Genomic DNA, 27,176 nt, shown 5'->3' with positions numbered 1-27,176 from the left:
GATTTATTAATTAAAGACACATTCAAATGTTTTGCTGGTCCAGTCTGGTCCAAGCATGGGCCACTTAGCTGTAACCACACCAAGCTGTAAGGCAAATTTTCGACAAGGTTTTGTCAGGTTTTTTGGAGGATTCTTTAAAGGACTTGTATGCTAGTGAAGCAATTGGGGCTTTTAAAACATCTTAAATGAAAAATAATTTTCAGTTACATTACAAAAAACATGGTGACTGAACTATAACTTAAAACTGTCATAACTTATTGGCTCCTTCACCTAAAAATGAAAATTCTGTCTATTTTGTGTCCTTATTAACCACTATAAATCTGTATGACTTACTTTCCTCTGTGGAACATAAAATCATTTTATGAAGTGATTTTTTTTGTCCAAACAATGGAAGTCCAAAACTGTTTGGTTACCAACATTTTGCAAATACCTTCTTTTGTGTTTCACAGAAGAAATAAATTCATACTGGTTTGGAACAGCATGAGGGTGAGTAAATGATGACAGGGTTTCCATTTTGGATGAACTATCCCTTTAAAGGGTTAGTTTACCCAAAAATTAAAATTAGGCTGTGTTTTATTCACCCCTGAGGCATCCTAGGTGTATATAACTTTCTTCTTTCAGACGAATCCAGTCGGAGTTAAATAAAAAATTGTCTTTGATCTTTCAAGCTGTTTAATGCCACTCAGCGGGTGTTGCATTGCTTCAGTCCAAAAGAACTTAAATAAAAATCACCCATCCATAAAAAAAAGTGTCTCACACGGCTCTGGGGGGTGAACAAAGGCCTTCTGTAGCGAATCAATGCATTTTGTAAGAAAAATGTCCATATTCAAAACGTAATAATCACTTGAATCTAGCTTGCGCTCACTGTTGTAAACAGAAGCAGTTCCAGGGGAATGATGTATAAGGTCAGCTTTGCACATGTGCCACTCAGAAATGACGCACGCAGAAGTGCAGGGTAGAGATCAAAACAAAACAACGGTCAAGAATTAGAAGTACAAAATGAGGATTTGTAAAGAAGAATGTCAGAAGATTTCGATATAAGCCAAGAGGAGACTGGTTTTCCTTTGCGAAAGTAAGGAAACTTTGCTTCCTTGATCCTGTAAACAAACGTTGGTTTTCACGAGACTGACCAGCGCATGCGCAACGCTGACCTCAAACGTCATGCTCCCTGAACTGCTTCTGTGTACAACTGTTGGTGCAAGCTAGATTAAAGTGATTATTACAAAAACGCATCAATTCGCTACAGAAGGCCTTTGTTCACCCCCCGGAGCTGTGTGAGACACTTTTTCTCTGAGAACCGGAGACCCAATCAACTGAACTGGAAAAGAGCTGGAAGAGAGACACACACACACGCACACACACAGAGTGAGAGAGAGAGAGAAAGAAAGAGACTGTATGAGGAATTGAGTGTGTGTGATTGTCAGAGACAGACAGACATACAGACAGAGAGACAGTGATTGAGTGAAGAAAAGCTTAAAGAGCGAGACGGCATGACTGTGAGGAACTGTGTGTGTGTGTGCGCGTGTGTGTGTACATGACTGTGGACAGAGAGGAGTGTGAGAGAGGAAGCGATAGAGGGATGAACTAATGGGAATTCCTTGAGACAGCGACATTTCTAATATCAGCTCAGCATCTCCAGTAGTAATTGTGTGTGTGTGTGTGTGTGTGTGTGTGCATGTGTGAGTGTGTGTGCGTACGTGCCGAGTGTGCCTCACACGTCCTGAAAAGTGAAGCTGCGGGCTTTCTGATCGCCCCCTGGTGGCTGGCTGCAGTACAGGTCATAAACCCCACCCTCTCCATGTAAACGAATGGGAATTTACACTTCCAATACAATTTTCCAAAAGATGGTTTTGGTCATTAAAGGTAGTTGTTATCACGCTGATTTATGTTCAATTGTTTGTGTTTGTGATAAGTTTGATTTTAGCTAGTAATTTGATGCTATAAAACCGGGGTGTGTTTTATGGCTTTTACTGTTTTTACCGTTTTAGGTGAGCCACCGAAGACAAATCTACTATGCTTGTCCGTGTTCCACTCGGACCTCGCGCGCAGAAAACATTCAGTCAGAAACGGATTGAGTTCTGTTTGGCGGCTTTGTGTTTTTAATTCTGTCTGTCTTTTTAATATCAAGAATGTCCTGCTCTTTACTGTCTCATTCATTCACGTTCCTTTATTAATAACGCTAACAGTCCCACCATGGGACGGCAGGGGCCATATTGAGATGCTTTGGCTTCACTTTTCTATAGTGGAAGGAATAGGAGATGCGTCGTCCATCTTTTTTTACAGTCTATGGTGCGTGCGTGTGTGTGTGTGCATCTTTTGGCATAAAACCAGTGAAAGAGAGCTGACTGAAGGGAAATGATTCTCATCTTTTTTTGCTATTATCTCAGACAATATATAGCAGGGGTCGGGAACCTTTTTTGACCAAAGAGACATTTTTTATTTTTGGCTAATGCATTTTTCCGAAAAAAAATTATATATATATAGGCTATATATGTATATATATATATATATATATATATATATATATATATATATATGTGTGTGTGTGTGTGTGTGTGTTTTCAATAACGTTTTAATAATAGTAACTTTATTAGGACCATGGAAACTAAAATACACAAATATGCAACAAATCGTCAAAAATTGTGCAGGGCTTTTACAGTGAGGTTGATTTAGAACCTGAGAGGAATGAATTCTCTTCAGAGTTCTCTCTCTGTGCGTGTGTGTGTAAGAGACTGAGTGAGTGAAAAATAATGCACGGTGCCGACCGTATTTATGTGAATACACACCAGTGCATGCATTTTGACACTCCGTGTTTTTACCGTTTTAGGCGCGCCACCGAAGACAAATCTACTATGCTTGTCCGTGTTCCACTCGGACCTCGCGCGCAGAAAACATTCAGTCAGAAACGGATTGAGTTCTGTTTGGCGGCTTTGTGTTTTTAATTCTGTCTGTCTTTTTAATATCAAGAATGTCCTGCTCTTTACTGTCTCATTCATTCACGTTCCTTTATTAATAACGCTAACAGTCCCACCATGGGCATAGCTTGTGGGGGGGCCAGGGGGGCCTGGCTCCCCATAGCGATTTAAGAATTTTTCTAAATATTTATTTATAAAGTTTTTTCTATGAAGTAAAAATGTATATAATGCAGTTAATAATACATGTAAAAGTGAATACGTAAAAGTTAATACATTTTAAATTGTTGTTGTAAGTAAATTAATAAATCAAAACAAACTTAACATCTCCCTCAATCTCATTTACGTAAGAATTGTCACGTGACGAATCTGCATTTTGGTGGATAATAGACTTAACGGTAATGCTTGCCTGTTGTGTGGAATAAAATTATGTTCCGCGTTTTTAACAACATACTCGAACTGCAGAGAAATCTGGAGACAACGAAAAACTCAGATTAAGATATTAATGCCGTGCTTAATGATTCCGGACTCGGACAATCAGATAAAGGTGATCCACAGGACGCAGCAGGTTTAGCCGCACACTACTTTTATGCCGACCATTTACATCCAAATGTTATTTAATTTTCACAGAACACAACCTTTAAATATATTTTAGAATATAAACTGTTTATTGTCTATTCAATAAGAAATAAAAATGCCTCATTGTGCATTAACTTGAATCAAGCCCAACACATGTCTGTTTTAAAAACAGTGGATGAGTAATTCACTTCTTGATTTGCTTAATAAAAGCCTCCTTTGAGATCATTTTGACAGACATGTTTATTGTGCATTTTAAACTTGTTTATTGCTAAGTTTAGTGTGGCAAAATAGAAGCGCAGCTGTAATTCGTGGGCAATGTATGTGGTTACCATGACAAACTCACACACTTGCCACTGCTCTATGTGAATATGTAGATTTACTATAGCAAAACTAAAATGTGTTTAAAAGTACGTCTGACCAAATCCACCGGTTCGGTTTGGCCCCCCCCAAACTCAAACGTCAAGCTACGCCTACGAGTCCCACCCCCTGCAAGCTGCGCTGAAAAAAGCGAAAGTAACCGGCGAAATGTTTCAAAGTATAAAACATATAAAACAAAGTATATGTTTCAGTCCTGTCACTTTTTTTACATACTTTTACACTTTTTCTGCTGTTCAAAAAAATCTTTCTTTTCGCTTTTACAACAAAGCTACGAATCTGAGTGCAGGAGCTGTATGTTACCATTGAAACGTCAATGGTTTGCTCGTGACTCTCGCAAACAGCTCTGAACGCGCACTGAACACACACTTTGGCCGGTACAGAAACCGGCCAAAGTTTATTATTATTTTACATGTATATGTAGAGCTTATAGGCTCTACAACAAATGAATTGCTGATCTCTAGTGATGTCTAATTTGTGTAATAGATCATTTGTTAGTAAAGGGTGAGAGATCTGGTGAGATTTAGGTACAGAAATTGAATAAAGTAATGAAATGTAAAACAACATTGCATATTCAACTGTATAAATTAAAGATTAATCTTTATTAAATTACAAAAGCTACTCAATCAAGAGCAGTGAGTGATTTCTTTGTTGTTGCTGTGTGATTAATAGTAAAGGGGTGGTTCAGTGGGTTTTTTCTAGGATTGATTGTGTTTATTGGGTGCAGTCTAACATGTGTTAATGCTTCGGTTTTTTTTTTAAAACACATTATTTTTCACATAATTATAAACCGCCTCTAGTGCGTCTAATCGTCCCGCCCCTCACCTCAGCAGCATGTGCTCCGGTTGTATTGTAAACAATGGCGTTGTCAATATAGCTTATCAGTTTGAGCCCGATTGAGAAGCAGAGGATATTATTGAAGAGGATCGTGCAGAACCTGTGCAAGCATGGCTTTTAATGGTAGGCCTATGTTTTTTTCTTGTTGTTGTCTCATACTTTTAGGTACGCTGTTATTTGTAAATGCTACTGCTTATGTTAGCTTTTAATATACGGTTTTATCCTGATTAAAGCTTTAGTACAGTAAGGAAACTGCACGCGCGTCCATGTTTAACGCTTCTCATAGCTATGTGAAAATAAGTGTATAATTGGAACAGTTCATTTTTGGAGCTGAGCTGAAAGAGAGAGAGAGAGAGAGAGAGAGAGATGCAAGGCGTGGGCAGAGCAGGTTAGAATCGTTAGAAGACAGAATCGCGATTCATATATGAATAGATTTTTACGTGCACCTCTAGTTTTCTCTTCCTCTTCTCTAAAGCAGCACAGGCCTCGCCCCCTTTGCTGCCTTTTCCCGAGGGTGGGGTTTATCTGGGTTTGTGATGTCATGAACCCGGGAAGTAACTCGTTGTAGTCCCTATCAAAATTTTTGTAGGCATTAAACTGCCAGAATTTTAAAAGACGATATCTCCGTTTGCATTGATCTTTCAGCTTCGTAACTTTGCAGATATTGTTTATGCTCAAACAGCAACATTACACACTAACTAAAGTTAAAAAAGTGAAATCGCAATGAACCACCCCTTTAAGAACGTGCTGTCACTTTAAGAGAATGCACTGATCCAGTGCACTGATACAGTACGTTCAGCCGACTATGTCTGCTATAGGATACTTACCAAGACGGGCATTTTGACATAATTTTTGTGTGAATTTGTCTATTTAAACAATACTTCAGAGAGAGCTTAATATTTGCACTCGTTCTGAGGTGCGGGTTTGCGTGCTTCGGATGAGCGCACGCACAAATCTTCGCATCCTCTGGATTTTAAATGTTTAAACTGGCAAAGCTTAAATGAGTTGAGCTTAAACACAGATATCAACGTGTGCTGTTCAGGTCTCACCTGTGCGCGCGCCTCAGCACCCGGGTGATGACGGAATAAATGCTCATATTCCAGCATACAGCATTCACATTGAACAAGAGTGAATGGTTTTTTCCATCGCTGTTGTTGTAATGTATTGGGAAGCCAGAATGTGCATCCATCAACAGAAACATTTATTAGCCGAACCCTGTTTGTTTTACGTGTTATTTATAGCAAACCATATTACAGATGCATTGTCAGATTTAAGTTGAACCGCGGTCCTAGTGCGTGCCGAACCGTGTGTGGAGAACCGTACGGTTCGATTTTTTACCAAGAACCGTTCCATCCCTATATCATACTGATACTGATTTGATATCTATCAGTTATGATGACTTCATTTGTTCTTTTCTTTGTCTCTCCTTTCTTTTTGTGATCAATATTTAGACTGAGGCACAGCTGTTTAGCAGAAGGGACCAGACCCCCACCACACACACACACACACACACACTTAAATGAGAAATCAATGTGGTTTTAATGCATGGACTTAAGGCCAATGGAGATGATACGGGCTATCAGCAGGCTTCCTTAATGTCTTCATGAGAGGGGTAGGGCTCATGTTTCTGACACACACACACCAAACTCAGTGCCCCATGTGTTTCATGAATATGATAATGGGCTGCATCAGTATATTTTATCTGTCTTCTTTATATGTGCTCTCTAAAACAACAGATTCTTAAAGACGTCAAATGGAAACACAAAAATTATAGGTTGTGTTTGACTACTGCTGCTGCCAATGAATTTCCTTAGCAAGGATGAACAAATTCATTTAAAAAAACAAAACAATATGACATTCATAGAGATCTGTAGTTGAATCGATGTTGGCAGAGATGCACCGATTGCAATTTTCTTGGCCAATTCCGATTCCGATTCCGACCTGCCGATACCGATTTTTGCCGATTCTGATTTTCTTTCTAAGAACTATAATTGACAGCATATACAAACAAAAATCTATGCAAATTTCAATGCAAAAATTATTTACATAATAAAAAGAAATTATTAAACATTAAAATTCCTCCAGTCTGGACTAAGTTACAGATTTTCTCTCACTTAAACAACTCTCAAAATAAAGTGCTCCGTGACTGGAAAGAGGAAGAAATTGTTGACTTAAAATGAGTTGCTGTATGTAACAAAACAGATGTCATTTCCCAATTTGTTTATAAATGGTCATTTTTTCCCCCTAACCTTATCTTTCACATCAAATTCTTAATTTGTTTTAATTAATTCAGTTAGAATAATAAGAAACTGTAGAGTTGTTACCATTCAAATTAAATTAGTATTAACAAACTCTATCTTTCCACTGCTGAGGAAACAGAAGCTGCATCTGAAGTGGCATTAGATGCATTTACACAGACAGTTTGATGAAACTGAGGTGCCATAAATGCATTTACACTGCAAAATTACAAATGCATAAATAATTTTATAAGATTAATGTTTTACATATTTTTTTAAACATACAAATAAATGTTGAAAAAATGCAATGATACTTTTAAATATGACTAAACTACCAGTAGGTGGCGGCAAATGTCAGTTTTAATGAGTGAGTCATTTATTCATTCATTCAACTGATTCATCCAAACAGCTGATTAATTCAGAAACGAGGCAAGTGACTACTGTCCTTATGAATGGGCGATTGAATCATTGACTCACTCCATTCGTTCAAAAACGTGGATTCATTCAGTAACGAAACACCACTGTGTGTTGCTCAGAGACACAACAGTTCTGCTGTGGCTTTGATCGGAACTATTTTCGTCAGCAAAATTGAGCAATAACAGTCAATATTTTGTCTAAAATCTAAGTCACTTAATTTTAACTTCTTGTTTATTGAAATACTATTGTATAAAATCAGTGTCACATTAGGAAACAGAAGCTGCATCTGAAGTGGCATTAGATGCATTTACACAGACAGTTTGATGAAACTGAGGTGCCATAAATGCATTTACACTGCAAAATTACAAATGCATAAATAATTTTATAAGATTAATGTTTTACATATTTTTTTAAACATACAAATAAATGTTGAAAAAATGCAACGCTACTTTTAAATATGACTAAACTACCAGTAGGTGGCGGCAAATGTCAGTTTTAATGAGTGAGTCATTTATTCATTCATTCAACTGATTCATCCAAACAGCTGATTAATTCAGAAACGAGGCAAGTGACTACTGTCCTTATGAATGGGCCATTGAATCATTGACTCACTCCATTCGTTCAAAAACGTGGATTCATTCAGTAACGAAACACCACTGTGTGTTGCTCAGAGACACAACAGTTCTGCTGTGGCTTTGATCGGAACTATTTTCGTCAGCAAAATTGAGCAATAACAGTCAATATTTTGTCTAAAATCTAAGTCACTTAATTTTAACTTCTTGTTTATTGAAATACTATTGTATAAAATCAGTGTCACATTGCAATCGTGTTGATATCCGGGGAAACATCATGGCCGTATAATGTTGCTTACCTAAATCATAATTTGTAAATGTCTTTTTTTTTCTACCGCATTATGCATATAATACATTTCTGTGAGTTACTTTGTGTGTGCTGTCTCTCTCACACACTCACTCAGACTGTGCAAGCCTCATCTGGCACGACATAAATACATTATCAGTCGCCGTTTACACTGAATGCAATTAAAATTAGGATCATTCTCACACGAAATGACATGTTTACACGCGACTGTGAGTGTGCGCGTGGCTGTGACGTCATTGCCGGCGCCGCTGGCAATAAAAGGATCACTCAGAATCAGCTCGGTCACCGATCCGGGCCGGTCAATCGGTGCATCTCTATGGCAGACATCATGTTTCAGCTTAAAAATAAATTAATTAATAAATAAATAAATTTGTCATCAATTTCTTACCCTCAAATTATTCCAAACCCATAAAACATCCAACACAAATGAAGATATTTTAATATTCTCTAATCATTTTTTACAGTTGTAATGTGTGTATGACGTGAGATCAAACCTTACTGGTCCTTATTAAACCTTATTAAAAATATCTTTATTATTGTTACAAAGATGAACAAAAGTTTTATGGATTTGGAATGACATGAGGGTGCATAAAATAACAGAATAGTATTTTTTGGGGTGAACTACGATAATGCTTAAGTGTGCTATTTCTGCACTACTAGCAGCATCAAACAGAATTTCAACGGTAAACGGTTATTTTTATAAAAAGAGTTTTTACTTCTACCGTTTAAAAATTAATAAATAAATAAATTTGTCATCAATTTCTTACCCTCAAATTATTCCAAGCCCATAAAACATCCAACACAAATGAAGATATTTTAATATTCTCTAATCATTTTTTACAGTTGTAATGTGTGTATGACGTGAGATCAAACCTTACTGGTCCTTATTAAACCTTATTAAAAATATCTTTATTATTGTTACAAAGATGAACAAAAGTTTTATGGATTTGGAATGACACGAGGGTGCATAAAATAACAGAATAGTATTTTTTGGGGTGAACTACGATAATGCTTAAGTGTGCTATTTCTGCACTACTAGCAGCATCAAACAGAATTTCAGAAAACATCACTCTTTCTGAATATGATCAGACAAAGCTGTCATAGACTCAGTATTTCTGTGTAGGGCTGGCCAGGATGCTTAAACAACCAAGTAATGTTTTGATAGCACCAGAGTCACAATGTTTACACATTTTAGAGAAATCAACCTACAAATGGTTTAAAGAAGTAACTGCATATAAATAAGCTGTGAATCCAGAGAATCAAAGCAACTTTAACACCAAGATTACGTGCAAACACATAGAAAGCTTCCTCGCATAAACTTGCTTGAGCAACAGTCTCAGGCCATGTCCACACGTAAACGGTTATTTTTATAAAAAGAGTTTTTACTTCTACCGTTTAAAAAAAATCTCCATCCATATGAAAACACAAATGCATGCTATGAAGCACTGTCAAGAGCATACCAAACCAACAGGTGGCGATATAATCTCAACCGTAAAGCCATGTTGGCCAATCAGAAGCCTGAAAAAGTTTCCAGTAGGCGGAAATAACCGTGCATGCTCCGACGTCACAAGCCAAAAACTCCGGTTTCGCTGTCTATACGATAACACTGCAACTGGAGATTTAAAAAATCTTCACCCTGGCAGGCGTTTTCAAAAATGTTGCACTGAATGATTGTTATATAATAGTAAATCTATCCAATTATGTTCAATCTGAGGACAAAGAGTGTTAAAGAGAGAGAGTGAGTGAGTGAGTGAGAGTGAAAAGAATCTGAATTAAGGGAGTCAAGTGAAACAGCATCTCACTGTATAATGTTTCACTGTCTACCAAGGACTTTACAGCTAAACATATATGTCATATGATGCAGTATTTCCCCTTAGACACATACAACATTCTTTTGTGTGTTCGTTTTTTTTACTCCAAAAAAAAACCTTTATACAGATACACATTCAATAATTTCACAATCAGTATGACCCAGTATGACTTAAAATTCATCACTAGTTCCACATGATTTAATATATCTTATTAATGATATGTGTTTGGACACATTATTATTTACCGTTTTGTTGTTTCTGGTCATCAGTGACACACTGGCACCCTTAGGATAAGAATGAGACTGTCTGGACCAGACTGTGGATTTAAACTAATAAACTAACTGACTTAATAGATTTAAACTAATCATATAATAAGCGTAACTAACTATAGGATAATAAAATAAACAGGCTTATCGACTTTAACCCCTTTTATTGAGGGTAGATAACATGCTTTCTTTATCTTTTGTCACTGATGCCCAATCAAACGCTACTGTATTCTGGTTTCAATTCATCTGTCACTTAGTTAGCAGAAGCTTGCCATATTAGCTAGATGCCAACATAAACAGGTTTGGTGGCATGCCCTCATCCCTAAAAACCATGAAAAGAAGCTCAGACTATGAGTTCAGACACAAGGCAATCGCCATGTCAGGCTGCCATATAACTCTGATGACTATTGATTGACTATGTTTATTCGGCTGCTTAAATACGTGTTGATATGTGGACGTATAACCATATTTTGTTCATTTTAAAACTAAAAGCGACAATCTGAAACAGCCCGTCTCAGTATTACAGGACAAAGCGAGAGCTCAGAAACAATACACAACTGCTCCAACAAACCAGGACAATCTTTTAAAATAAAATGATCTTTTCCAATCCAATTAAGACTATTAGACATTACTTTTTTCTATAAGACATTCCGATTACATTCTTTGAACTACTTGAAAACTGAACTTTATATATCTCTAAAAAACACTACACATCAGCAAGTGGTGTGTATCAAAACGACATGAAATTAACTCAAGTCATGAAATTGGATCACTTGTACAAACAAAGCATTCAATATTCAGCACATCTACACACAGTAATGAAGAAAACGTCAGCACTACGCCAGGAGACTTTCTCATAAAATAAATGAAATTAGGTGTCAGTGTGGGGGAAAAAAGATGAAGAAATGGGAAATTATGCCTCTGTTGATGTTTACATCATGAAATATTACCAAGATGGTAAACATAAGAGGAGCATGAGAGGTATAAGCAATGTTTTATTTATTCGTTCATATACAGCTTCCAAAACCGCTGACAGTTCTTCACTCATTCACAATAGACTAATAGTGAATTTCACACAGAAGTAAGAGTGAATGAAAATGAGTGTACTAAGAACAGTTAAACTTAGCTTGATGCTACAAATGTCCTGAAAAATTAAAATCAGATGAAATCTGATCCGACTATTCACATCTGAATCAATTCACTTTTTTTTTTGCTGTTTAGACAAACAAAATTAGCTTTAACAAACAGTAAACAAAAAAAGCAGATGTTAATGTTTTTTCCTCCAAATATATGTGTGTATATATATATTTATACATATATATATATATATATATATATATATATATATAGTATATATGCGCAAAAACAATTATTTCAACCCTCTGTCTGAAATTATCTGTTTTATGTGGCCAGTTCCTTTAAAGGGGGTCATATGATGCGATTTAAATTTTTCCTTTCTCTTTGGTCGTCTTTCATTGTGAAAGCGAAACTACTTTGTTTGGCCTTCCAAAAATGGACACGACTAGAAATCAGTGGTTAAGTTGTATTTACAACACTGTTCCAGAACACTTCAACCCAAATATTCAGATGTGTGCAGCACATTTTATGGAGAACTGTTTCCTGATCCTGGTAGAGTAGACTACAATGCCGGCTGTTCTGACTCAGACTGTAAGTACGTTTTTTATATTTAAAGAATTTGTCACTGATGATTCAAACGCGAGTTTTGGGCAGTGTAGAGTAGGGCTTGTTGTTTGTCATTTCTCCGATCACAAATGCAGACATGGTTTTATGTTTACGCGGCGCGATGCAACTCAATTTATAAAAAGACAGTATAAGTTATTATAATCCATAATTATGTCCCCACTGGATGCAACGAATATCTCGTTTATAACTGGGTTTTCATGTTTTTGAATCATCGCTCCGGCCTGACAGGGCATCATCACAGTATGGTAGGGGCGTAACATTTCCGTCACACACTTGAGGTATTCGGCCAATCACAACGCACTGGATAGCTGGCCAATCACAGCACACCTCGCTTTTCAGACCGATGAGCTTTGTAAAAATCGACGCGTTTCAGAAAGGAGGGGCATAGAGGAGAAACAATAAATGTACAGTATGTGAAAAATAATGTGTTTTTTGAACCTTAAACCACAAACACATTTCATTACACCAAATACACAAAATAATGTTCTTTTTAGCAACATCATATGACCCCTTTAAGACATATAATCCCAGGGCTCTCAAAACTTCAAAATCCCTAGCGCTTTGGGCAGGCATTCTTCAGATTTTGGTAGCCCAAAATTAATTTAACTACCACGAATAAAACAGATATTGGCTGAACTTCACTGTGGACAAATCAGCATAATCAAAAACTTCAAGTCAAGAGTGTAGGGGTGCAACGGAGCACAAAACACGGATCATATTACAGCATAGATCTAAATAAAATATGACAAAACTACAAATAAAGTAAGGTCTAACATTAGATTGAGGGCACAGAAGTGTAATAATTAAGTGTAAAATAACACTGCATAGTGTTCACTGTATAAATACAGATGAATTTTTGTTAAAGTTGTGATATATAATGATATAATGATATTTATCAACTGTTTTCCGTCACTAGAACATAACTGACTTTTTAAGAGAATACTTGACGAGACAGGTATCTTGAGAATTTTGTGTGTACAGTCAACCGTTGGAATCATCCTCACACAATAGACAGACGAACCTGGACTGTGTATTTGTTGGACATTATCTCGATGGAACTCTCAACTTCTCGTATACATGGATCTAATGTGAAAACTGTAAATTTATTGCATTCAGCTTTTAATGTTGTCAGCTTTTCTAAAGTCTTTGTAAAAAAATATATTTTATTGCTATTTATTTATCTATTATTGTTAATTCATTTATTTTAATTATTACTATTTTTTATTTTATTATACAAATATTTTTTTATTTTTTTATTTTATTTTTTTAAAGTCTACCAGGTTTGGGATGGGTTGGGTTCTAAATTTGCACAGTTGCTTTTTGTTGTATATTACTATTCCCAGAAGAAAATTCAATAAACAGTTGTTAACAAAAAAAAAAGAATTTTGTGTGTACGTGTCTGTTCAAGTGCAAAGAGACAATGAAAGAGGAATCAATTCTGTGTTCACGTGCTGTCTGGAACTCTGTGTGTGTGCTTTGAGGGTGCACGCAAGTATCAAATTGAGTTCTCTTTTGCCTCTTCTTGTGCTTTAATGGTTTAAAATGCTTGAATGTTTAAATTGGCAAAACACATGAAAATAACCACCTATGATCTGTTTCGCCCCTAGAAGCAAGTGAACAACGCGAATCAAGGAAGCCCATCGGTGCAGGGCGGTGATACATTTTGGTAGCCTGACTGGAAAACACATTAGCCCCGGGCGTCAGGCTAGCGATTTTGCGAGCCCTGATAATTCTCCAATGTGATCCAGGATGCCATTAAATTAAACCATCCACTTGTTCCTGATTCTGAGATCCTTCTTAAGTCTGTACAGAGATGCAAATGAGCTGTCAAAACCAGACACGTCAAAGCGAATATTCTTCCTCAGTGATTATAAGGGGTTCTATTTGCTTTTGACACAACGCGATACGATGCTCCCATTCGGCATAAACAAGCATCAGCCATTAAGCGACTAAACGCCAGTGGGCGGGGCCTATGGTGAGATGATGTATAACCATTCATTGATGTCTTGCTCTGGAGGCAGGGTAGCCTATATGCAAATTAGGGCTGGGTATCGATTCAATTGTCCCGATTCTATTCGATTTCGATTCGCAAGCTCTCGATTAGATTCTCAATTTTTTTATTACATTCAGTGAATATAGTTTTAATACATATGCTATTGATATTTCTAAAAAATGAACAGTAAACATCAGTTTACAGTTTACAAATGGTGAATTAATAAAAAAGAAATTAAGAACCACATGCCTGTATTTTAAACCTATCCTTTTTTTTGTATAGGGTCCTTTTTTAAACAATAATAGGGCCCTAAAAAATGTTCTTAATTTTTCTGGTAATCAGATGAAGGCATAAAACATTAATTTAATTTATCCTAATCAAATGAAAATTAAACCCTTTTATTTTTTGGCAAACAAAGTGCTGCACAACAGAGGTTTACTGTTAAATTAAAAAGAAAACAGATGTGATTATTCCTTTAAAAATAAAGATTTATTAATATTTCTTAGCAGTTGTAGCATTGAGTCTTAAGACTGCTAAATAGTAATATATTCTGACAGTTTCTTAAGGTTAACTTTGTTCTTAGTGCTGCAAAGCATCACTATACAGTGATGTGCAACCTGAACTACAAAGACCATGATGCTGAGCACCAGAGTTTGAAGTTGACACCTTACAGATGGGACCAGCATGTCAGATCATGTGTAATTTACCTTAGTCTCTGGAGAGTGCTGTGTGTGTGTGTGTGTGTGTGTGTGTGTGTTAATCTGTGAAGGGCAGAGAGGTCTCAAGACAGCTGAGGCCTGTCTGCCTGTCACAAGATCTCAACAGCCAACTTTTACTTTTACTCCACTACATTTCCTAATTAAAATGTATAGTTTTACTCCGATACATTTCCCCAAAGCACATTCGTTACTTACTACAAAATAGTCAGAAGTCAGAAGAACACGGACTGCAGGAAAGCAGGTTTGACGAATCAGTGGTCTGGTGTTTGCAAGTTAGACTCATGCTCATGTGCAAACAAGTGCGCGCACAACCGCGGATATTATTGAATGAATCAGCTTTTTGAACGAATCGGTTGATAAAAATGATTCAGTGATTCACTCATTAAAAGAGTCAAATGCTTTGTTTCTGAATGAATCAGTCGTTTGAATGAATTGGTTGAATCTCAATGACTCACTCATTAACAGTCACTTGCTGTCATCTACTGGAGGTTTTAATTTCACATTTCGACAATTTTTTATGTCTTAAAATAATTTCAAATAACAGTATTCAGCGTTTTATGTTAAAAACAAAACATTATTTATGCATCTGTAACTGCAGGTTAAATGCATCCATGTCCCCTCTGAGATACTGTACATTAAACTGTGTAAATAAATACATTCTATTTCAGATGCAGATTCCAGAAACGTTTTCTTATGTTGGAATGAAAGACACTAAGTACCAGATGAAGTGCTTCTTATTCTTACCCAAAAATGCAAAATGGAAGAAAGAGTTCAAACTGAACACAATCTTGCTACTCAAGCTGTGTATGAACATTTTATATATATTATTTATTTGCTTCTTTTCCATTTTGCATTTTCTTGTACTTTTACTTTTTCAATACTTAAGTACGTTTAAGATTTATAAAATACTTTTCATACTTAAGTACAATAAATATCACATACTTTTACTTAAGTAATATTCTAAACGGTGACTTCAACTTCTACCAAAGTCATTTTCTGGTAGGATATCTGTACTTTTACTTGAGTATGGCTATCAGGTACTTTATACACCACTGTTCTTACACCATAATACTGAACTTTGATTTCAGTAATTTGGACTATGAGATGGACACTTGCTTCTTGCACTCTATGTTGCACTTTACTTTTGCTTTAAAAAAAGGATTTCATAGAAATTTGGATTTCATTTGGTTTAATAAAATATAGTTTAATAAGTAAAATTGTTGATTTTTTGTGGGAAATTAATCGTTTAGATTAATCGATAAATTAGTCGATAGATTAATCGAAATAAAAATAGTCGTTAGTGGCAGCCCTACTCGGAACATCCTGTTACTTTCTGTAATATGGACCCTTTTTACAGAGTGACATGACATATTTGATTTAGCAGGATTAATTTAGCAAACCAGTCAACACTATAGTGATGAAGTTTACAGCATCACTACACAACCCCTCTTTCCTATTTGCACACATCAATATAACAGACCTTAATCAGGATAGTGCTATGTTTACAGTTTTTCTCAATTGCTAATTATAGTGCATAACTGATTCGTTTGGCACAATTTTCCAAACCATTCATACAGTTCCTGAAACAAAGACACGTTTCTCAAAACTTTTAACACATTTCACCTGTTTTCACACACGCTCCAATTTGCTCAGTGTTTTCAGCTAAACTCTACACAAGAACGGCATCATTTTGCACAGATTTAACAATGTTCTCATTTAGAAAACACAAACTCACAATATAACTACCTCAAGAATCACAATATAAACTCAAACAGCACACATTTATCCATGTGTGAACATTAAGTAGCAAAACGGATGACACACCAGTCAGAATCTCAGGATGATATAAATATGGTCACAGGTGATTATGTGATTTGGAAAATGAATCCTACTAGTGGGAGACAAAGAGGAAGAGGAGGGGAAAAGAAAACTGAAGGGGACGGGGTCAAAGGACATTTATTCTGGATGAAATACACAGCACTATAGTTGATCATGTTCTTGTGCATGAGGACAGCTGGCCTACAGGCTTTCAATACTACTTACAGATAAAATATAATGACAGAACAGCAGCAGTACTTCAGATGAGAGAACTTTTACTTTTTATATATATGTACAGTAAATACTGAAGAACAAGTTGTACACCCTCAAACTCATGCTGAACTGATTTGTAGCCAAGTACTTCTTACATGTACTGTATTTTTGCAGAACTGAAAGAGATGACTCTATAATCTGTTGTGTTCATATGCAATTCTTTGGTTTTTGACCTTTTCCTTTCTAGTGCTTTTCATCTGTACTGTAAGATCTCTTTACAGCATTGTAATGAAAATAATATTTTCTTACTGTAAAGCTTATTGTTGAATTTCACTGTATCTGCTATATTTACTGTAACATGTATCTGCTCTAATTATGTTGTATACTGTAATAGACATTGAGCTGTAAAATTATACCTGATTGCCAAAAGAAGGTTTTTGCATCAGTGTTATGAATTGATCTCATTAGTGTGTAAGACTATGTTGTTGTGTGTGTGTTTCTGAGGGCTTGTGTGTCATGTCTGAGGGCAAAGTTTGTTTTTTCAGCAAGATTGAATAGTTTTGAGTGGAGAGCTTCATTTTGACCTGAAAATAGGAAGTATGGGGAATTGGGTGAGAAGTTATGGATTTGTGTTTAGTTTCGAGAAACGGAGTCACAATTTCAAGAAATGTGTTTAAGCAATTGAGAAAAACTGTAATCTTTGACAGGAATGAAAAGAGGCTGTGAGGGATAGAAATACAGCGTGTTTAATGGACTGTACTGATTTCAACTCTGTTGAACAGTAGAACTTTTAGCAGAAAAAAAGCTTTGTTTTAGTTTTGAAAGTTGTGACTTGATGAGAATTATGTGATATAGGATCTTTATTTAGTGCATGCCATTGTAAAGACTGTAAGACTATCATATTTCCTCCTATTTTACCCTCATATGTCAGCTGCACAGTTTAACCTGCTATTCTTTACTTCCACATTCTAAATCCAGAAATGCGAAAAGGGTTCATTAACCTTTCATCTTATGACCACTTCCTCTAAAGCACTATGATGTCATGAACCCAAGGGTTCCGCCTAGAGCCAGAGAGGATTCTGCGTCTGTCAATAGAGCAATAAGAAGACATTAAACGTACTTCACATATGACAATATTTAAAGTAATGCTACACCCAAAATTGAAATTCTGTCATCATTCTGTGGAATTTAAAAGAAGATGTTTTGAGAAATGCCTCAGTGTTTTATGTCTATAGAATGGAAGTCGAACTTTCTTCAAAAAATCTAAATCAAAGAAATGCATACTGGTTTGCAACAACATGAGGGCTGTAAATGAGTAAATGAGTAAAAGAATTTAGATTTTTGGATCATGTATAAAATCACTACCCTAAGCTATGTTTTCCATGAATATTTGGGCCGAGCAGCATTTTCAGTTATACAGTACAACTTTTCTGATTTTGACATTTACATGCAGGAATCTGTATGACCTTTTGTTTTGTCTAAAATCTAAATAAGGCCTGTGATTAATTACACATGGTAATTACCCTACCCTCACTGGTAGGTGAAACATTGTGCCTTAATAAGCCGAAATATCACTTAGCTGTTACAGTTTTTCTCGATTGCTTAAAGGGGTCATATGATGCGATTTAAATTTTTCCTTTCTCTTTGGAGTGTTTTCAGAGTGTTTTCACTTTTCAGACCGATGAGCTTTGTAAAAATCGACGCGTTTCAGAAAGGCGGGGCATAGAGGAGAAACAATAATGTACAGTATGTGGAAAATAATGTGTTTTTTTAACCTTAAACCGCATAAACACATTGCATTACACCAAATAAACAAAATAATGTTCTTTTTAGCAACATCATATGACCCCTTTAAACACATTTCTTTAAATAGTGACTCCTTTTTCTCAAAACTCTAAACACAAATCCATAACTTCTCACCCAATTCCCAATACTTCCAATTTTCAGGTCAAAATAAAGCTCTCCACTCAAAACCATTCAATCTTGCTGAAAAAACTAACTTTGCCCCCAGACATGACACACAAGCCCTCAGAAACACACACACTACAATACAGTCTTACACATTAATGAGATCAATTCATAACACTGTTGCAAACATCTAGCGTAGCGTTAGTTCTGGCAGGTCACGTTAGTCAAGCTCGCATCAGCTGACTCTCAGCTGATCCCCATCAACCTATGGGAATACGACACCTATCTAAGCATTCATATATAAGGTCCCTCAGTATTATCAGCAGTTTTCGCATTGCTCAATAGCTAATTACCCTCCTCCATCCCCAACTCCTCCTCTGATAGTCAGGATTCTGCCTTCTGATTCTCCTTTGAATCAGACTAAATCTAAAATGTGTACATAACATTATTGAACTTTAACGATATCTGCAATACATTTGTTGGTTCTGTTCTGTTTACCCTGGGGGGGTTATCGCTGCTCTCCCTGCTCTCATCCATGCTAGGCTGCATGGATGCGCAGGGAGTTCTTGCCCAGAACAGAACCATACCGCCAATCCAAACTGTATGCTAATTGTCAATCATCTTTGACGATAGTGGTCCTGATAGAAACCTTCTTTTGGCAATCAGGTATTTTTTTACAGCTCAATGTCTCTTACAGTATACAACATAAATAGAGAAGATACATGTTAAATATAGCAGATACAGTGAAATTCAACAATAAACTTTAAGAAAATATTTTTTTCATTATACTGCTGTAAAGAGATCTTACAGTACAGTAGATGAAAAGCACTAGAAAAGAAAAGGTTGAATACCAAAGAATTGAATATGAACACACTTATAGAATATAGAGTAATCTTTCAGTTCTGCAAAAATACTAGGGATGCACCGATATGAAAATTTTGGCCGATACCGATAACCGATGTAAATGTAAGGCTACAAATCAGTTCCACAGTTGCTGTGTATATCATCAGGAACAAATGTATTTTGACCCCGTCCCCTTAATTTTTCTTTTCCTCTCCTCTTCCTCTTTGTCTCCCACAAGTAGGATTCATTTTCCAAAGCACACAATAACTACTTATATCATCCTGAGATTCTGACTGCTGTGTCAATTTTGCTACTTAATGTTTACAGATGGATAAATGTGTGTTATTTGAGTTCATATTGTGATGCTTGAGGTAATTATTGTGTGTTTGTGTTTTCTGAATGAGAACATGGTTAACCTGTGCAAAATTAGGGTGTTTTTGTGTAGCTTTTGCAGAGAACACTGAGCAAATTGGAATGTGTGTGAAAACAGGTGAAATGTGTTAAATATTTGAGAAACGTGTTTTTGTTTCGAAAACTGAATGAATGATTTTGAAAATTGGGCCAAATAAATCAGTTATAGTGTGTTCGCAATCGAGAAAACTGGTAAAACCGGTTATGACTGGTAGAGCCCGACCGATATATCGTTTTGCCGACATTATCGGCCGATATGAGCCTGTCGCCGATATATCGGTATCAGTGAATATGAAACTATTTTTTTACAGAACATATAACACAGATAAAATGCTTGAAATTGTGTAATTACTTAGTTTGTCCAGCAGAGCGCGCTCCATTGTTTGCTACTGGCGACCTGGATGAAACTCTTTAAAGCTTAAGTCTATGGAAAACCATTGAAACTTTGAACGGCCATATCTCCGTAACAAATTTGGGGGATCCCCCGAACGCGAATCGAGTGTACGTCTAGAGGCCCACTTTCGAATGAGACCACCGCCGTGTCGATAGCCCCCGGGGTTCGGGAGTTAGGGGTAGTTAAATTCACGGTCCGGGGCTGAGAATTTCAAGGATATCAATATATCGGCCTTTTTTTACTCCATAATATCGGTATCGGTCACAAAAAAAACCATATCGGTCAGGCTCTAATGACTGGCATTAGGCATACATCTGCATCAGCTTTTAATGCAGGGACCCTAAAAGCATCACCACATGTGTACAGAGGATCCATGCATATTTCATACACATGCATGACCACAAACTGCCTTAATGCAAAACATTTTCATGAAAGACAACTTTGCACTTGAATATTCAATAGTGCATATTACAGCTAGATAAAAGTCTGCTGCACTGACATTAAGAGAAAAAAATCATAATTTTATCTTCCTCCTTTTGTTTCCATTAATATTGTCAAAAAATGTCATTTGTACTTTATATGTAAAGATAATGCTTGAGATAAAAACAAATGTTTATTGGTCATTCTGACAAACCTTGATTAGTCTAGAGAAAAGTTGGGGATTTTTAACAAACCCAAACATCTCACATCAGGTCAAACTTTGTCACATAAATCATCTTTTTCAGTTGTTCAGATATCTGTCTTTAGAAAAGAGTGCGCACATGAACACTGACTTCAGCTAGACTTTCAATCCTCACTTCTGCAGTGACATAAATAGACCTTTACACTGCCTTTAACCATTGCTGTTTATGTAAATCTCACTTTTTCAGCATTTAAAGCATTTGTTGCACACACATGGTCTTTGCAAGACAAACAGGACAATGGTGGGATATTGTACATTTAAACACTTGCAATATACTTTCCTTGTGTTCAGAACAGTTGTTATTATCAACTAAAACTATTACAAATCTTTTCGGTAATCAAAATAAAATACAAATCTTAAATTAAAAAAACAAACAATTGACAATTAGAAATATTCCCTTGGCAACTAACTGTAATAAATAAGTTATACAAATTACTAAAACTTTAAATAAAATAAAATAAATAAAAGCAATCCAGAAATATAAAAAACTAATAAAAATGACAAAAGCACATAACAAAATAAACTAAAAATATAAAAAAAGCTAATTTGCAATATTAATAAATACAATAATGGTATATAAATAATACCATAATTACTAAAATAGGCTAACTCTTACACTTGTGCAGAATCAGGTACAGTCATATATCAATACATTGCCATTCTTTTTCAGTATTTAGTTTATATTTTAATTCATACAAATTCCTAAATAATGAGGAAGCAGGTCATCTAAATAAGTGTAAACAGAAAGTTTCCGAAACCTTATATACAGCACAATAAACTGGACAATATTAAAGCAAACTACGTAAGAGGGATTGAAACTGATCAAATAACAGAATAATACTGTGTTGCATTGCAGTGTACTGAATTGGGACATGTATGGGTATCATATTGTGAGATAGCAACCGATACCCAGTCCTAAAATACATATTATTTTTTATACAAAGACAATTCACAGAAATGGAATCTAGTTTATCGATGAAGAAAACACATATGATGACAATGCTATACACAGCAAACTGTTGACTGTTGTTGTTAACTCGCAACATAAATGATCAAAACAGCAAAACGTGGTGGCGAAAAAGAATGCAAGAAAGACAAAGAGAATGAATTGTTCAACTTTGTCCCAATTTAACATCAGAGACTTGGGGACGTCTTCATACTCCAGCCAATAATAGCAAGGACTGCCAAGTGGGTCACTTGAGCCATTGGAACAGACCCACACCACAAACATGCTTACAATATACTCAAGCCTAGTCAAACTGTCAAACACACACAAAAACTAACAAGCACACAAGCAATCTCACTTACAAAATACAAATGTGATTACAGATTGCAAGTTGAGGGCTTTCTTCTCTTTATTCAGCAACAAAGTCACTTCCTCTTATAGGTGACAGTCTGGTGCACATTCAACTATTTCCTCTTTCAAATAGATGCATACACATGCACGCAAACAAAAGCACACACAAGCAGCCTTATACTATCAACAAATGCCATCTGTATGCCAACGACCCTGACAGAAACAGCGATACCAATGTATGAACATCCAGCGTTATCTACAACAACCATTCTTTCAGCACACAAGCCGTCGGACAGAATCAAAACACAAGGCTCGATATAAACAAACGACCCTTCATACAGCTAAAATGGTTGTAAGACACAGTCAAATATACACAAAAGACCTATTCACTAGTGTAACTCAATACAGTTGAATGGGAGTGTAGACACTATGCTGTGTGTAAGGTGTGCATGAATGAATGGGTTAGTGTCACTCCTCCCACTGTCTGCTTCACATCTCAATGGCTGTTTGCTGCAGCAAAACTACCATTACAGACCACAGACACTTCCGAAAGACAAGCAGCCATTTAATTTCTAACCACATCTCCAGAAACAACTGAAATATAGCTAATCCACATTATGCTGCAGTGTTTATAATAGTGTAGCCCACTTGTACAAACTGTTTTGCCAGACCAAAGATTATTTAGATCAACAATAGCTTTTAATACTATTACAAATATCTAAATCGTAATACTAAATATTAGTAAAATGTGTGCTTGTATAATATAAAGGGCTGCTTGCGCATTGATTTCCACTGAAAGGATGAAGAAAGGCGCGTGATAGATTATAAAGACCAACGGCAGCATCTTTTGTCTGGCACTACAGCCGCTATCTGCACTTATGGTCCGTTTAAAAAATGCCTTTCACCATCGTTTAACACCCTATCCACTAAATAAACTGTTCCCATAATGATAAATACATTTGTCAAATATAAAGGGAGCATAGTGTTGTCGCGTGCTCGCAGTATAGATAGGTGCAATGTTGTTACGGGTTTGCATGTTAAAACCTGCTGAATTACTGGAGCAAAGGTTAATGAAGATCGTCTCCTCCAGCTGAAGTGCTCTCTTTAGTTTTATTCATACATGAAATATGGTTTGGCGAGAAAGTGAGATGTGAAACCAAAACAACCAGGGATGCTAGTGCCTTTTAGACAGTATTTATAATGCCAGCTATAACTGGGTTTGCCACACCACGCTGGATATGATAAACACGACAGATAAAGCGTGATACAAGTATTCTACAAGATACTAGCCAATACACAAACATCCACTGACACGCCGCGCAAATGCACCAAAAAGGCACCCACACTCTTCGGTTTATATGTTATTTTGTTGTCCTTTCAAATCAAGAATCGCGAGAAGCGGGTCTCGTACAAGCACCATGTGCACTGGCTATTGTAGCCAATACACAAACACCCACTGACACGCCGCGCAAATGCACCAAAAAGGCACCCACACTCTTCGATTTATATGTTATTTTGTTGTCCTTTCAAATCAAGAATCGCGAGAAGCGGGTCAGTGGAGCACGCAGGGAGATTAGCCCACATCTGACGGACCCACCTGCTTGTGTAGTATCGGTCAGATCGTAGTTGAGCCCCGGGTAGTCGCGCAGTTTTCTTCCGCTGATGTTGAGCATCCCGGAGCAGACGGCATCTTCCAGAGCGCGTTCCAGACTGCGGGCGGTGTGTAGCGGGTGCTGCTGCTGCTGCTGCTGCTGCTGCTGCATCACACCCGGGTTCCAGTGCGCGACGTTGGGATAATGCTGGCTCTGGAGAGCCACAGCAGGTCCCACAGCTCCCTGACTCGCCGCCATTTTCATGAAATTATTCTTACAATAATAATAGCCTGGTGTGCCGCGCATGCGCATGCGCAGACGGAGGTGGGGAGGGGATGGGCTACCACTGGAAAGGGGCGGGGGATTAGCTCAGCTCTGACGACAGGTATAGTGTTAAACCAAGAAAATTCATGTGTTTTGCTTTTGATTTTCTATAAGTGAACCAATATTATGTTATTTGTCATCGGGAATATTTATGTGATGCGCGAAGAATGGATAGTGGTTGAAGCACTTTCAAAAGCAGTTATAGTTTAGTCATACTTGAGGTGCTTTTTAAAAAAATCTTTGAGGTGACTGTTGAGTGAAGTGAGGTAGAAAGAAGGTTTACTGACTTTCCTTTTAGGGCGTTTCTTATCTTCTTTCGTGTGGTGCCCGGCGGGTGTTCAGCTGTGGTTGGTGTGGCACAGAAAAAGGCCATGTGCCCTGAGCTCGGAGGCGAACCCTGGCGGCTGAATGGAGAAAATAGGCTACTCGCCACTAATAATAATCCCCTTCAACAATACAAGGGTATGGAACGGTGGAATTAAACTGAAACTCTAAACAACCCAGTGATGGACGTTAAAATAGGTCTTAAAAAGTATACATACTAGGAAGTTGTAATTATAAATATTAGCTATTATATTATATTATAATATAATATAATTATTATATTATAATATAATATAATATATATTTTTTTACATACTGGTAAAAAAAATAATAATAATTAATAGCCTGAATGCACTGTAAGTCGCTTTGGATAAAAGCGTCTGCTAAATGCATAAATTATAATTATAATTATTATATTATACATACATTTGTATAGCTCTGTTTTAGCTAAAGTAGTAATTTCGACCACTCCAAAATGGCTCATAGGCTATTATTGGCACTGAGCAGGGTTCAAGTAAATGGGCGGGAAAAAAATATTTTATATGAATATGTGAAAAAAAAATCATGTCTGATAAAATATAGCCTAGGCCTACTGTATATTAAAAGCTTTTCTGAATAAATACAATTGGAAAATAATAGTGAAAAGAAAAGAGAATAACTATGCAGATCCTTTCATCATCATGGTATATAGAAAAAAGTAGCAATTCGTTACAATTAGCAGTAAATATCTAGAGCTAGTGTATAAACTATTTATAATTGTGTTTATAATAATTTGTGAGTATTGTACGAATATATAGAAAAGGTCTGTTAATGGACTTTGTAGTAAAACAGTTTTGAAATTAATAAAACGGAGGGAAAAAACTGTTGTTTTGTTTAAATGTAAACATCTGGAGGGGGGGGGGGGGAATTTGGATGAACTCTAAAAATATTTAAGAATAAAACATGTTTTGTCTGTAATTATGATAACCAAAATAACTGAGGGAAAAGTTTTAAAGAATTGAATTCCTGCCGCTAGTTGTGTTGTAAAGCACCTTGGAAAGACCTGCCTCTACTACCGGGATTAGACACAGTGCTATTTCGGGCTCTTGTCGCACACTGGTCCTCAGATTCATAGCGCTGCTGGGCGGGTCACGCTGCTAGGACTCACCGTTCACTTGATCGACACAAAGAAAGCGCCTTGAAACCGGGTTGATTGAAAAAGTTTCATAGTTCGTCTCGTCAGTGGCGTTTCTGTTTGGAAGTTATCGAGTAAATACTGTGGCGCTTTCTATTCACGCGACGCTTCTGAAACTTTTGCGTGCGTAACGACATTGGGAGACGAAATGGGGGAGAATGATGTTCAGATGGAGAGTACAGAGCAAATGCAGGAGCCTCACGCTTCAAGCTCGGACAAAATCGACTTGTCATTAGGTTAGTAATTGCGAGGCGAGGCATTCACTTAAAGTCATTGTGATTTGAATGAGTTGGCAGGATCCGTGGGTTTCGCTTCTGTGTTGACTTGTCGAGCAACAGCGGTCAGCTGTCAAACCAACGTGCTCGTGCACACACATCATTTACCTTGAGTTTAGCATGATAATAAATGACCGAAATGATCTGTGATTGTGAATGACTAAAATTAAGCAAGTTATAGTATGTCAAATAAAACCTTCATCCATCTTTACTGTAGCCACAGTATGGCTAGGAGTCAGTCAGCTATATTAATACAGACCTTCATTATTTGGTCAGCTTTTAAGTTTTTTTTTGTCGATTTATCATGCATATCTGGCGTATTTTGAGAGGGATTTTAAATAGGAAACCCTCCACTCAACAAATAAATATAAAATAAAAGCGAAGGAGCCTTAATATGCTGGATGCTGTAAATGACTACCTATTTTTCCCCTATTTAGCTCAAACAAGTAATATACACAAATATTATCTGATATGTCATTCATATCATTAATCTTCTATTTTAGAGGCCCTTTTAAAGTAAACCAGAGGTGAAACACTTTGTTCATTTTTATTTCACAGATGACATTATAAAGCTGAATAAGAAGGAACTGAAGGCGAGCCGAGCTGGCAACATAGCTAAAACTAAACGTGCTGCTAACAGGAACAACGTCTTGAAGAAACTCAACCAGGTTCCACAGCAGCACAGGGGACTCAGACGAGGAGCGCAGCAGTACCAAGGCAAGCATTTGATACCTAAAGGGGTCATATGATGCGATTTGTAGTGTTACAAGCTCTTGGTGCATAAAGAAGATCTGTAAAGTTGCAAAGACTAAAGTCTCAAATCCAAAGAGATATTCTTTATAAAAGTTAAGATTCAGCCACGCCTACCTAAAACGGCTCTCACATATCTACATCACTATGTGGGAAGATTTGCATAATGCTGCCCAAATGTTCACGCAAAGAAAGAAGGCGTAACTTTTATTCTCGCTGTAGTATTGTTGTTGCGGCCGCCATGTCGTGAAGGAGCTGTATGATTCGTTGTGAAAGCGAAACTACTTTGTTTGGTCTTCCAAAAGAAGACGATATCTGCTTCGTCATGCCTGGAGCTGATCCGTGCTGGTTGCTGAGGAAATACTTCAACTTTGCGCTGTGGCTCGCCCGATCGGCTTTCACCGTGGACGAAGTGGAGTCCAGCCCAGGGTCGTCACATGTG

General features: G+C 36.8%; 2 protein-coding genes across 3 annotated transcripts in view; one reads left to right on the top strand and one right to left on the bottom strand.

Moving 5' to 3' along the window:
- LOC107596131 (leucine-rich repeat and calponin homology domain-containing protein 2) overlaps nt 1–24,153 on the bottom strand; it is a 73,053-nt gene extending 48,900 nt beyond the window's left edge. For both annotated transcript variants that reach the window (XM_016286786.1, XM_016286787.1), the window contains exon 1: nt 23,893–24,153. In XM_016286786.1, the coding sequence (XP_016142272.1) occupies nt 23,893–24,151 (259 nt within the window). In that variant the 5' untranslated portion in view covers nt 24,152–24,153. The remainder of the gene's footprint in view (nt 1–23,892) is intronic.
- A 1,465-nt stretch (nt 24,154–25,618) lies between these two features.
- Nucleotides 25,619–27,176, top strand: part of LOC107596211 (UAP56-interacting factor-like) — a 7,211-nt gene continuing 5,653 nt past the window's right edge. The window contains exons 1-2 of the mRNA XM_016286890.1: nt 25,619–25,945; nt 26,543–26,701. Of these exons, the coding sequence (XP_016142376.1) occupies nt 25,858–25,945; nt 26,543–26,701 (247 nt within the window). The 5' untranslated portion in view covers nt 25,619–25,857. The remainder of the gene's footprint in view (nt 25,946–26,542; nt 26,702–27,176) is intronic.

The sequence above is a fragment of the Sinocyclocheilus grahami genome, unplaced genomic scaffold (genome assembly GCF_001515645.1).
Source record: "Sinocyclocheilus grahami isolate Dianchi unplaced genomic scaffold, SAMN03320097.WGS_v1.1 scaffold215.1, whole genome shotgun sequence".
In the NCBI taxonomy this organism is placed as follows: domain Eukaryota; kingdom Metazoa; phylum Chordata; class Actinopteri; order Cypriniformes; family Cyprinidae; genus Sinocyclocheilus; species Sinocyclocheilus grahami.
Note: the sequence above shows the minus strand (reverse complement) of the source record. Positions and strands in the feature narration are given on the sequence as shown.